Consider the following 13482-nt stretch of genomic DNA (forward strand, 5'->3'; position numbering starts at 1 on the left):
GAAACGAACACCGGTGCATCGCTAGATACGAATGCACCGGACGACTTATCCTTTGCGCCACGACGACTTCAAGAACTGATCATCACAAAACTATCATCGTATTTCTGTTGTAATTAGTAGTAAGACGATAAATCTGCCATTTTTGTGGGATTAACTTTTCATCTGTAGGTTTTACTATGCTCTTAACATCTGAGAGGTTTTGTGCTAGTGCACCCACGTAAGTGCTAAATTAATTTTTGAAATCGCTAAAAACTTAGAACAAAACAGCGTAGTTGAAACAATTTTAAAATTACACTCATTCGTAGGGAATAAATATCTTAAGTTTAAAATAAAATGAAATTCAATCTTGATTTTTCCTTGTTTGGATATTGGATAATATTTGGATTTAAAACGTCTAAATATGTATCGAATTTTATGGTACCATTTTAAATTGATGTTCGTGATACAATCACGAACATCAATTAATAATAATTTTTAGCCCACTGAGTTTCTCGCCGGATCTTCTCAGTGGGTCGAGTTTCTGATCCTGTGGTAGATTCTGCGAAGCTAGGTAGCTGCTGCTAGGGCCAGTGTTAGGTTAGGTTAGGTTTGAGCCCCGTGAGCTCACCTACACGTTAAGGCGAAGCTGAAAGAGCCTCTCAAGGCATCAGGGCAGGTAGGAAAAAAAATATTTATTCTTTGTTTTGGTTTGTTAAAAAAATCGTCTATAATTAAACAAACAATAAATTTAATTGCACATTGGTACAACGTTTTCGTAAATTGATGTTTGCAACATCGCATAGTACAGGAAGCCGGCTGCCCAAGCGTGAATTTACAGGCACCTCACTTTTACTAATAAGGATCCGTGAGCCTAGTTAAATATTAGTTTTGTTAGCTACTAATCACTTGTACTTTTAGTAATTAGTGAAACTCGTTTGCCTTCCTATTTGACCATCGTTGATCTATCAATACATTAACACTTGAAGCAAAAACTTTGTACCCCTTTTTACGAAAATTCCGCGGACGGAGGAGTATAACATTTCCTACACTTATAGAGAATATAGAGAAGGAGTGCAGAATGCTAATATTTTTTAAAATTATGCATTAATAACACATTAAATTAATAAAAAAAACATTACACGCACTACCATGTATTTGACACACAGACATATGTACTAAGTATATACTCTTTGTTTATTGTCAGACTTTTGTTATTGCTTAGTCTGTGGTGAAATTGAGATTCAGTTAATATGGTTTATCTTTAATATTATTTGTCTATAGTGCAGTCTTGGCGAAATCTGTGATTATAGAAATATAATAGTCTTTGACAATAGAACCTTAATAATGTTCAAACTTATAATTTCAATTAATTATAGTCGAATTTCGACTTCTGCGGGACCACTAGTAATACGAAAAACATCAATGACAATAAACGCGCGCCATCTATTGTATGTTTATCGTACTATGTTATATGCTTAAACTATAGCCTACTATATAGGTACGAATATAGGTAGCCTATGTGCTTTTTTTCTTTTTTTCCTACCTATGCTGAGAGGCTTGCTTGAGAGGCTATTTCAGCTTCTCCTTGATGTGTAGGTGAGCTCACGAGGCTCAAACTGGGAGTATTACTAACACGAACCCTAGCAAGTCGTGCTTTGCAGAATCTACCACCGGATCGGAAACGCGACCCACTGAGAAGATCCGAAGAGAAACTCAGTGGGCTGTGTCTGTAGATTAATTTATTCGCCGAGCCCTTCGTCGCAAGCGACGGGTTGGACGAGAACGATGACCGGTAAAGCCATTCGCGTTTCATGCAGTACAACTTTGAAACTTTGATCCTATGGCTCATGGTGGCTTATACCTTAGGCTTACGGGCACTGGTTACTGCTTGGCCCCTGTCGAGAGGACCACAGAGGTAATATTATATTTGAAATCAGAAACACAAAGTCATATATCTACTCAGTTCAAAATACTGTTCGGGCGTAGCTGTAACATAACCCTTAGGCTATCAGTCAATAGTCAGGAAAAAAATTAGCTCCGTCGTTTTTGGGAACTCAAGCCTCTTTTTTATTGCCTTTGTAGATGAAGGAGCATACTGGTAAAGCCCACATAATGGTAAAGTTGTTATAGTCGCTTATGGAAGTCCTCGACGTCCTTGGGCCAAGTAGCAACCGCCGACTCTGAATGTGGCTTGTGCTCATAAAATAAAAAGAAGCAAATATAAATTGCTATTTTTTTGGTTGCTGTAGTTTTTGGAACGAAGCTCCTTACGGCAGGCTTGGAGGAGATAGGGATTTAGCTGCGCGACCGAATTGAAAAAAATGTGATAGTAAAACCGTAAGAAAAAGTCCGTGGAATAAAACGGTTAAATGAGACGTGCGCAGTCGCGACAGTCGTATACACAAGCGAGTAGTGTATAATACCTTTCTCTTTCTCCTCCTTTCTTTTCGTTCTCTCATCCCTTCTCTCTCTATTTTGTAATTACATATTTCTATTTCTATGTAATTTTATGCTGTCAAACAAAAATAAAGAGATATATTTTGTTATTTTAATTGATAATTTGAATTACGATTTTATTTTATTTTACGTAATTTATTATTTCCTAAAATACTGAATTTCCTAAATACTTTCCTGTACTTAAATAAAAACTAATCAGCAAAATTTAAGAGAAAAATCAAGAAAACCTACATAAAATTGAGCACGATTTTTTTTTGCAAATTGTGTCGATTCTACATTAGCCGAAGGAACTTCGTTCCTACCTGGTGTCCCACGACATCAAATCTTTTTTTTTTAAATAGCTATTTAGGCCAGTTTGGAAACGCTATCATGTTGTGTAGCGAAAAGGGCGACGAAAAACCTTTTTAAACTAATGTCTTGTATTAACGTAGTGACGGTAACGTACTCTATCGTTAGAAAAGTAAGTTCTGTTTAAAGAAAAATACAGCGCCATCTATGTAAAAGGTACTTAACTAAAACCAAAAGATTTTATCATCCCGAAAATGAAATTGTATATTAAGCGACATCTATTGTCCAATAGCAAAGCTGATTTCGATTTGAATGTTTCGGTTTACTACACAGATGGCGCTCCAATCACAGATTTGAAGCTTAAACCAACTGTTTTTATAATCCAATTCTAAGCTCTTGCGAGACCGTGAAACTAAAGTGATCATAATTCGATTTCGTTTGATGGATGACTGTAAAAATAGACAATTGTGTAAACAAAACCGATAAGTTCCATACGGCGTTTGTTTACATGACATTGTAGAAAAGTGGAGAAGTAACACAATTTTCGGCGGACCTGCCTACTGTTATTTTTCAATACATTGTTGTTTCAACCTTTACTGTTATTTCAGATGATTCGAAGATTGAACATTGTTTTAAGAGTATTGATCGCGCTTAGTGACTGAAATAAATTATTTAAATAACTGATTTCAATAAATTGGTTAAAGGTAGGTTTTTATTGAATGTTCATTTCTGAGAAGTTGAGTTTGTACAGAAAAAATGAATTTTAACCAATTATATAGTGTTCGTCAGCATACAGGATCGCTCTACCAATCATCAACGTGAATAAAGTGAATTTCAAAGATGTTCGCAACAAACAATAATTTATGTAACTTTTTGAAAATGATACATTCACATTCAGGCTAATTTTATTGTACCCACTTAGAAGATTAAATCTGGGAGTTTTATAATAGGGAAAGAAAAATACGCAAAATACCATCATTATTGAATCAATTTTATTCTTTCATTTTGATTAAATACAGTTCGGTTGTATCAAAAATTTTCATTACAAAAATTATGAATACTTTTTAATTTAAAAAAATAAACATATACATATATACGTATATATTTAATATTCACATTACGGTATCAGTTCATTCATTTAAATCTAGCGGCACATTATAAACACGCTTATAAATTAACAATAACATACATAAATAAGATTAACACGTAAGTACTAAAAGTCTTTCTTGGCTAAAATTGTGGCACCAACAGTGCCAACTAATAATACTATGAGATTAAAAACTAAAAAGTTAAAAGCGATTAATACGAAAGTTAATCGATCCGCATAGAAAATAAATCAGTTTCAAACACTGTCAAGAGTAGAAAGAATTCAAAAAAATAATAAAAATAATATATCCATAAATTAATAACGAAAGTCAAAGTCACGAATAAATTAAGATTAACAAAAAGCTACTATGTAGACAATATAGTCAAAAGAATAGTTAAGTACAAAGGAACTGAACAGGAAGGCTTAAAACTATAAAAAAAAAAACAATAAATTAATCAATCACTATCTACAGAATACTAAATATCACAGAGAAAGTACCCAATACTTAATCAACAAAACGTTGTTTCGTCAAGCACTTGAAACAATCACTCGCGCGTAGAGAGCATACGTATAACAGTAACAATAATAAATAAGTACAAAAGGGACAAATATCATTCAATAAATAATACCCTATGATCCGATCAACTGGCGGGCGTTTTCTTCGCTTTCGACATCCTCGATTCTTTCTTCTCCTTTAGTTTGGCCTCGTAGGCGGTGCATTGCATTTTGTCGTTTATCACCTTTTTGCCAAACGGACATCTGAATTCTAGATACCAGTTGTTAAGCAAGTTACCGTATGCCCTAAACGCTATGTAATCCTGTTTGAGACACTGCGGCGCGTCGACTTTTAAGCTCAGCAAGTCGATGTTCTTGTTTGGGCCCACATTCGGTACCGGCACGCGGGTCCTCATCATGTTCTCTCTGATCTCCAATATTGTGCTCTCGAGCCTGTTGAGGGTCTTCGTTAAGAGATCCTGACGTGTTTTGTTGTAGACGTAGAACGGGTCGTCCACGAAACTAACCTCGACCTGGCTCAGGTGTTTGAAGATGCTTTGGAACTCCACTAGAGACTTGTACAGCTTCGGCATCAGATATGTAAACTGAAACAATGAAAACGTCCGTTAGATATCTACGTATAATAAATGAAAAATTGCGAGTCTACCATTATTTTATTTATTTTTATTTTATTTATTGGGTACCAACATGTTATACATTAGCACAGAACATTACAGGTATCACATACATTGATTTCACACTAAATGCTAACACAATTACAGGTACCAACTGCATGCATTGATAAAAAATAATTATTAATGAAATAGATTGTTCGAGAAATACAACGCATGCTACAAATGTTTGGTTCGTAGGAACATTTAAGATTGCAGAAGAAGTTTTTAAAGTTAAGAAGTTTCGTTTCCAATTTCAAGATTCGATGAATAGTTTTAATGGCAGAAAACTTTTTTTTGTGTGATTCGCCGAGCAATTATTTCGAGAACACTTTTGTGATTGTTAAGTTAATGTAGGAGATTAAAGCTATGCGTCATTTTATTATAAATATAGTATGTGCAGTTTATTGGGACCGGATTCGTGTCGAGGTTATGCGTTTGTGATCGACGCAATTATATTGTTCACACTAGCGCTTCGAAATTTACATTCCGTTCATCAAAGCTATTGAATAAAAGCATTCGTCGCGGAGATTGAGACTAAGGCGTAAACATGATGATTTGCCACCACGAAAATTAGATTAATCGAAACATTTGAAGTTGTGGAAGACAAAAAATAAACGCAAGATTTACCCGTAAAAGAATCTTCAATCGCAATAAATATCTTTAAAAAAAAAAACTAAACAAAATGAAGCTATCTAAAACTAAAAGGAAAATTTGTTTATCTTTTTGTCCGTTGTTTAAATTGTGAAAGATTTTTGCATTCAATAAATCATCAGACAATGAACATTCGCTTTTTCGTTTTTGAATTCCGCAGCTGTCTTCGTGTAATATTAATTTTTATTTTTATTTTATTTGACATAGATTGATCATTTCATGTTTTGAGGCCAATGTTTTTTTTTTTTAATTTAATAGTACTGATGTTTCGTACACTTAATGTGTAAAAATAGGACGATTTCCTATGAAAACTATTTATATAGTTCAATAAATTTGTTTATAACACACAAAGTTTTATCTCGTAGGTATAAAGGTAGGCAGAATCAAGACGACTTGTTCACCTCGCAACTCGAGCGATAACTCGTATTATTGTCTGATAAATAATTATTTCTGTACTAAGCGTCGACGTTTCCTATGACTATGCGAGCTTCATAAAACAAATAAATGCAAATTAAATTTAATTCGCTCCAATTAATACGTGGATTTCTGTTCACTTTATGACGTGTCTAACAATGACTGTGAGTAACCAATATAACGGGCAGTTAATGAGCGATTATTAAAGTGGTTAATGAATGAATACGTCTCGTCCGCGAACCGTTCCCGGAATTATCCTCGAACTGGAATCGATCTCCGTCGAACTGTGTCATCGGTCACTTCCTTCCCATTAATGAATGTAAGTGATTCACCCCGCCAGCTGTTTGTTATTGAACTTGATACCGTTTAATTGTGTTTACGGGAAAATTTTGATAACACTCCGATATCGGGAATTTATGAAACGTTCTATATCCTAGGTTTTGTTAAAGTAAAATAGTATTTACATGGAAAAAAAAATCCAACTTTCATAGGCGTGTTTACGATAAACAAAATAATCGCTAAGTTTTCACGGTACTTAAAACAATATGGCACGTATAGTTTCCCGTTCATTGTCGTGGTATAGTCGCGTTGATAAAGCGCTGGCTAGCTGGCGAATGTGGTCGCGTATTCAAGTCTGAAGACCGGACAATAAGTCGTAGTTCCGAGCTAAAGAGGCGAGTCTAACCGACGGACGTGTCGCAGACAAACGCACTGCCGCGGAATCATAAATCCACATTCGTCTCACTTCAGCAAATACTGTGTTTTTAAACATTTGGTGTTGTTTTGTCAAATCGTAAATACTGAACAAACAAACGGTCGGAGCGACATACGCGTGTCGCCGTGAAAGCGTGCCGTCGTCGGACTTGTGGAATTTATGCCCTTTATTCAAAACTCACTGAAATGTGCACTGCATAATACATTTATTAAATCCAATCCATTGACTAACACCTATTGGCTAATAGCATCTGTGAAATTAACCAATTTAAACTTAAATGTGTAACTGTATATATAATTATTCTCGTAATAAAAACGTTAAGAAGTTTATCCACAATAAGCTTTCGTCAAGCCCTTTATTTTAACATCTCATTTGAACAGTATTTAATTTTTAAATCGTTCGTGTGTCAACTAAAGCCGGACCGAAGCCGAGATCACTTGAATTCTAACGCTTTCCTTTGCCCAATGTTTAAATATTTGAATTCGTTAAGTGGCCGTACATTGACGAACTGATGAGCCATACGCTAGATGTATTCAATATTCAGAGCTTCGAAGGCTGCGCTGTACGCGTTGCTCATGTTTAGAGATCGTGTTTTCTGTGGCCCGCGCTCACGAAGTGTCACCCTAGTGTGTAGGGATATTGACGTTTCGAATACTCACACTCTCATTGTCTCGTGGCGCATTAACTTTTGTGTACTAATTAGTGGGCGACCAATATGAATACATAATAGAAAGTCACGATGACCAGATGTGTGTTCGGTAAACAATAAAAAGAGCTTACACGCCGAACTTTAAATATCGGCTGTGTGTTTTCAATATTTTACTCGGTGAACTAGCTCAGCGCGCGGAGAACGAATACGATTATTAACATAATCGTTATGAGGCTTGCGAGTATTAATCTATAACATTAAATGGTACGTTTCAATATCGCGTGTGAGGCGAAATCGCGTGGTGTCAATCTATGCTAATTTCCTCGAAGCGTTTTACCGGCTCATTGGAGTTGCTCTGTTCCTATAAAGACTAACCATAATCCTCTGATTTAAACAGCACCAGCCATGAATGAACTCGTTACCTTAAAGCGATTCTTTATACTAAAATGCGAAAGGATTGTTGATAAGAGTTCATCTTGTGTCGGTCAATAAAGGTGGGCGGTTAACTTTTCTAAATTAACAAAAGAGAAGAAGCGCGATAATTTTATCTCGCCTCGGCGCTGTGATGATTTTCTAAACTAAACAATCGAAGTGTAATGAAAACAAAGTTAACAGAGCCCAGTTATTCTGCCCTTGCTTTCGTTTGTACATTTTATTTACTGTTTCATAATTCATTCCTCGTTAACCTTCAGATAAATGAAGCGATCGCGGTTATAGGGGCGTAATGGAGCTCATATTGAAACCGCATCCATTTTCAGACCTGTGCGGTGTTCAAATTAATGAAATAGCCATCTAAATAGCTCTTAAATGCAATGTGAAGTAAATAAAAGAGGTATCGGGTTGATGATATGCCGGCGACATATAATTTGGCCTTAGCGAAACTCATTTAAGCCGCGCTGTTGAAGTCTCAGGATCTCGCTAATATACCGCAACTAATATGAGCCAGTAAAGCGAAAATGAATAAATAATATTGTAAAAGTAGTGAACAGACAAAAGAAACATGGGATGGGTCTACCACACCCTCGAGACGTGGAGTGATCAACCGCAGTAATTACACTGTCAGTTGTTTTGAAATTCACATCAAAAGCTCAAACGACTTGCGTGATCATAAGACGAACTTATTACGCCACGTTTTTTGTTTGCTTGATAATACTAAAACTATTTAGATCAGTTTGGCTGGTTTAGACCTGCCGTGACTTGTTAGCCGTGAAATTCGAACGGACTATCTTATTTATCTAAGAACGGGAATGGCTGTTATTAGAATTTTGCGTAAAATTGATGCGCCTAAGCTAATTCATCCCAAAGCTATATCGACATATGAATTTGGAAACGAAACAAATTTCTTGTGAGATAATAAACAGTTTTTCTCTTTTTTGTCTCCACCTTATCCCACTAGGTGGGGTCGGCACAGTTAATTTTTCTATTCCATTCTTTTCTATCAGCTGTCATCTCAACACTCTCCTCTCTCTCTCTCTCTCTCTCTCATATCGTCATTCACACACTCCATGTCTTCTTCTTCGACTTCTTTTCCCCCTACTTTGCACTACCACTTCTATACGTCTCCTAGTCACACACATCTCTTCTCTACGCATCTCATGTCTATACCACGCTAGCCAACATATTAAATAGTTCTTATTGCGAAATAAAAGCTTACTCACTTTTCGTTCTGATATCGAAGCACTAGTCCTGCGTGGATTCCTGTAGTTGTGAAAATGTATGTCGACAAAGTTGATCGCCGGCAACCAGGGCGGCATCCCTTCCCTGTAGTCCCTGGTCTCGTTCAGCACCCTCCGTTCCTCGTTGAAGTAAGTCCTTGTGTTCTTTAATTTCTTCTTAATTTTAGTCATTGCGTTTTTGAAGCGGTCGGCTAATGCACTTCTCTGTCTAACAAACGCAGGCGAGTCTTTGGTCAGTGTCATTTTTCTGTGTGGCCGTCTTTTGTCCAGCCGAGGCTCGGCCGTTCTGGGCCTGGAGATCTCTTTGGTGGGCTGTGCTAGGCCTTCGTGCCGCCTCTCGTGGCGGATCTTGTGCTCCACTGTGCGTGCCTCGGCCGGCGTTAGACACATTGCTATCATCACCACTAAGGCTGTAGCTACCAAAAGCTTTTTAGGAAAACCTGAAAGAAGAAATTGTTATTTTATTAATACATGTGATCACAGTCACATTTCATACCTGACTGATTGCAATTTCGTATTATCGTTATTATCGTGTCGTATTATCATCAACGATTACGTTATCTTTATGGAAGAAAGTATATGATCACTTAACTAACCGAGAGATAAGAGGTAAAGTACAGATCGTTTAAACGATTTTCACAAACTATTCCTTGAAGCTCTGGCAAAATGCAAATTTTGTTTTCGATTGCAAAATAAAGTCTGATGCTGGTTAACTGGTCATAGTAAATGGGTCGCATCGAGTCTGGCACAGAAGCAACTGGCCCGTGTCTTTGTAGTTTCCGAAGAGGCATAAAAAATAATAAGGCCTTGGTTATCGTGAAACTACATCTCGGGCCACTTTCTCAGCCATTACTCAGTCCTAGGATGCACAACACAAGTACGTGATATTTTTAAAGTTAATTTCAACCGTACCCGTCTGTACGGAGCTGGGGGCTACGTATTCTAAAATATTTTGTAATAAATGTGACATAACTTTACGCAATCATCGAATTTGATGGATTTCAATTTCTTTAATATAAATTTATTATGATAATTTTAGAATATGCTATAAAATATTCATGTCATATAATACGGGTATTAGATTGATAAGGTTTTGTAATAGGACGCTAATAGTTCCCGAGTCGCGGTACAAAATACGAAAGCGTCACGCCCTTAGTTATTGTCATTGCGCAAAAAACTCATATTATGTCTCCCGTACGATTTAACCTTTGACAGTTATTGAAGGTTTCTGATGTTTTGCGCCGACGCCATAAAACATATTTTATGTCCCGACCCGGCCCTGCAATAGTGTTGTGCGAGTCGTTTTCGAACTTTTAAAAGCAGAGAAGCTCCGTCAACTGTTAAAGCTCCTTTTGTCCGGTTCAAGTGCTAAAACGTGGAAAGTTTCGCCATTGCACTTTTATTGTTATTTATTCATGTGTTTGTGTATAAGAACGATTTGCACTCCGAGAGCGGATGGTAGCAGAATCAATCTTCGATATATTTACTTGGTTATTAAGATACGATTTGTATGTTAAATTCTTACGAGGTTTGCGAGTTTTAGATAAGATTCTACGACTACTAGCTTAAGCACTAACTGATGTTTTTATTGATGATATAGAATATATTGACGATACTAGGTTATGATATGCATTTGTAATGGGCCCACCTTAAAAAGCCGATTTATAAATAGTTTTAGAATAATGGCTGTCTTTTAATAGGGCAGTCGACGGTAACTACCCGCGCGCACTTAGAACACGCCCTACCATTACAAGTGACGTATGGTAACGATTTCATAACTATTGTGTAATTAATAATTATGTATTGATTCGGATAAAAAACATTATATTTTATTGAAATTTCATAATAGAATTAAGAAAATATATATACAGTCTTGACCTATTTCAATGTTTTTTTTAAATACTTATATTCACGCTTTTGTATTACGTCATTATAGGGTAGATATTTTCGTTCAGACATTCACTTCACTTGCTTACTGTAGCTTAATTAAAGTTATTTCATTTCCTCAAAAGAAATTGCTCCGCTTCGTTAACAAACATTTTTTTTAATACAACAAAATGAAAAAAAAGTTGTAAGAAAAAAAACTGAAGTGCCGGTAGAGTGTGTTAGAAGTTCACACGGGTCATCAAGGTTTGAAGTGTTATGCTTTATTTATATTCAATAGAAACTACGTTGTGATGTTTTGTGCCTGAAATTTCTAGTATTTACGGCCATCGGTAATCTTTTAATACAACTCTTCATGTTTATGTTATAAGTTTGGATACAACGTGCAGAAATTTTTAAAAAACTTCGAAATTAGTGAAACGTTGCTAACGCTGAAATCGCGGAAGCAAAAGGAAGTGCACACAATATGTTCACTGTTTTGGGAAGGTTTTCCTTAAAATGATTTAGTCTGTTTCCATTATACGTGATGAGTTGCGTCAATGGACATTATACAGGTCGCGTTTTGCTGAAAGCAAACAATGCTCATAAATAATTGTTACCGCGAAATGCGGCTCGCGTTTGTGATTTTTCTATCATCGGGGTTTCCCCAAACACTTACATAATCGATATAATCGATTAATTGTTCGTTATCGAATAAAAACGTTTAATTTTAGAAATTTTGATTATTTCATTTTTTCATTTGTTCATTTTAATTTGCAAAAATGTTATTAAAATATAGTGCGAATTTTTTTATAAATGTAATGAATATACGGATAAATTTTTATAGTAAATGCGTTTTGTGCAATCAAAGTTAAGTATATGTCCTATGTTAATATATTTTATAAAAAAATAAAATAGAAATACAGTCTTTCGATGATTCAGTCATTGGTTGCCAATCAAATATGATATCAACAATCCACGTAACAATAAATTAAGTTGACCAAATAAGTAAAGCTGTCCTTTCTTCGGCTAACGAAACCATATCGCGTGACAAAGAGGAGTTACAGAGAAAATTCCTATTGATCGAGAGCCGACGGCAAAATGTTTTTCATTTTGACACGAACGTAACCCGGTGCAATACCAAAAAGGATCTAATATCGATTTCTTAACACACATCGATTCGTTTGTGTTCCGAATTTGAAATCGCTGGATCCGTAGTAATTTAATATGTCCTCTTAGAGTGCCGCAAAAATTCCAGTGAATCGTATGTTGCTGTTGATGGTTAGATTTATTATATGTTGACAGATAGACCGTTAATAGAAAATATACTTTAAAAAAAAACACAAAAAATTATCATATTGAATTTAGATAGATAATTACAGATTTCTTTAACAGAGTTTTATTTTCCGTATTCGACTAGTTGCATGTTTTTTTTTTCGAATTTAATTGACTACAACAGTAAGACCTGCAGTAATGTTGACACTATCATTTATTTTGTTCTAATAATGCGGATAATTTCCGTGAAGCATTCTTTCTTCTTGATAGATATCAATTTTATGTAATGTTCTTTTTATAACAGCGTGGTTTACTCGAACTATTTAATTGTGGACTTTTCGTAAAAGCGACTGTCATTAGTGACATTTTTGCAACGTCAATTTTCTTGACATAGCTCTCGTGCTTCTGATATTCTTAAAAAAACGTGGGTAAGATTGAATATCACTATATGACAGAATTTTTTTTTTTTAATAAATTTCCGAAGGAGAAACTCAGGTACCCGCACTAAAAACCAATATTGTTTACACAAGATCCATGAATGGGATCTTCGATGGGAACGATTATTTCATGAATTTACCTGGACGCTTTCATCACTATATTAAAAACAAAACACACACCAGTTAAAAAGACATCCATGAACAACGCATTGATGTAGCGCCTTCGTGCAAGTCCATGTTCATTCGAACAAAAATATCCCGACCGGCGAATTTTTAACGTTCAATGTAACGAAGCAGAGGGAACACTGACCGAAAGCACACGCGAACCGTTCTTTTTCACTGTTTTTTTACACAATTCGAAATCAAATATTGGAAGCACTAGTGATGTCGATTTGCACTCTCGATTTAATAAGTCGTGTTTGTTGTACGTGTGTCACCGTCGTGGCGAGGGGAACGAATGTGCGAGACCGGCGCGCGAGCAGCCTCCGCTCGTGGAATGGGCACATTTCGGTGCCCACCGTACATGAAATAGCCGGTCAAACATTACGCGAAAACCCTTACCCGCGCCGCCGGAAAACGAACTACGACCCTTATGGAGACTTCCTCGACACTAAATATTTTCATGTCGTGTTTTCTTGTATGACGTACTACCAAAATTTCATATTGCTTAAGCGGGTGGACGAGCTCACAGCCCACCTGGTGTTAAGTGGTTACTGGAGCCCATAGATATCTACAACATAAATGCGCCATCTACCTTGAGATGTAAGTTCTAAGGTCTCAAGTATAGTTTCAACGGCTGCCCCACCCTTCAAGCCGAAACGC

At 36.1% G+C, this 13482-nt stretch overlaps 1 protein-coding gene across 2 annotated transcripts; it reads right to left on the reverse strand.

The window, feature by feature from the left end:
- Positions 1–3694: 3694 nt before the first annotated feature.
- LOC114251710 (uncharacterized) lies at positions 3695–13168 on the reverse strand. Of its 2 annotated transcripts, none has more exons than XM_089737316.1 (3): positions 12841–13168; positions 9068–9525; positions 3695–4911 (listed from the first exon to the last, which is right to left on the reverse strand). In XM_089737316.1, the coding sequence occupies exons 1-3, from the start codon at positions 12857–12859 to the stop codon at positions 4453–4455; spliced, it is 936 nt and encodes a 311-aa protein (XP_089593442.1). In that variant the 5' UTR covers positions 12860–13168; the 3' UTR covers positions 3695–4452. The 2 variants fall into 2 exon arrangements, with proteins under 2 accessions (XP_089593442.1, XP_089593443.1); XM_089737317.1 differs by having other exon boundaries at positions 12801–13168.
- Between the last annotated feature and the right edge of the window lie 314 nt (positions 13169–13482).

The sequence above is a fragment of the Bombyx mandarina genome, chromosome 23 (assembly GCF_030267445.1).
Source record: "Bombyx mandarina strain Sakado chromosome 23, ASM3026744v2".
NCBI lineage: Eukaryota > Metazoa > Arthropoda > Insecta > Lepidoptera > Bombycidae > Bombyx > Bombyx mandarina.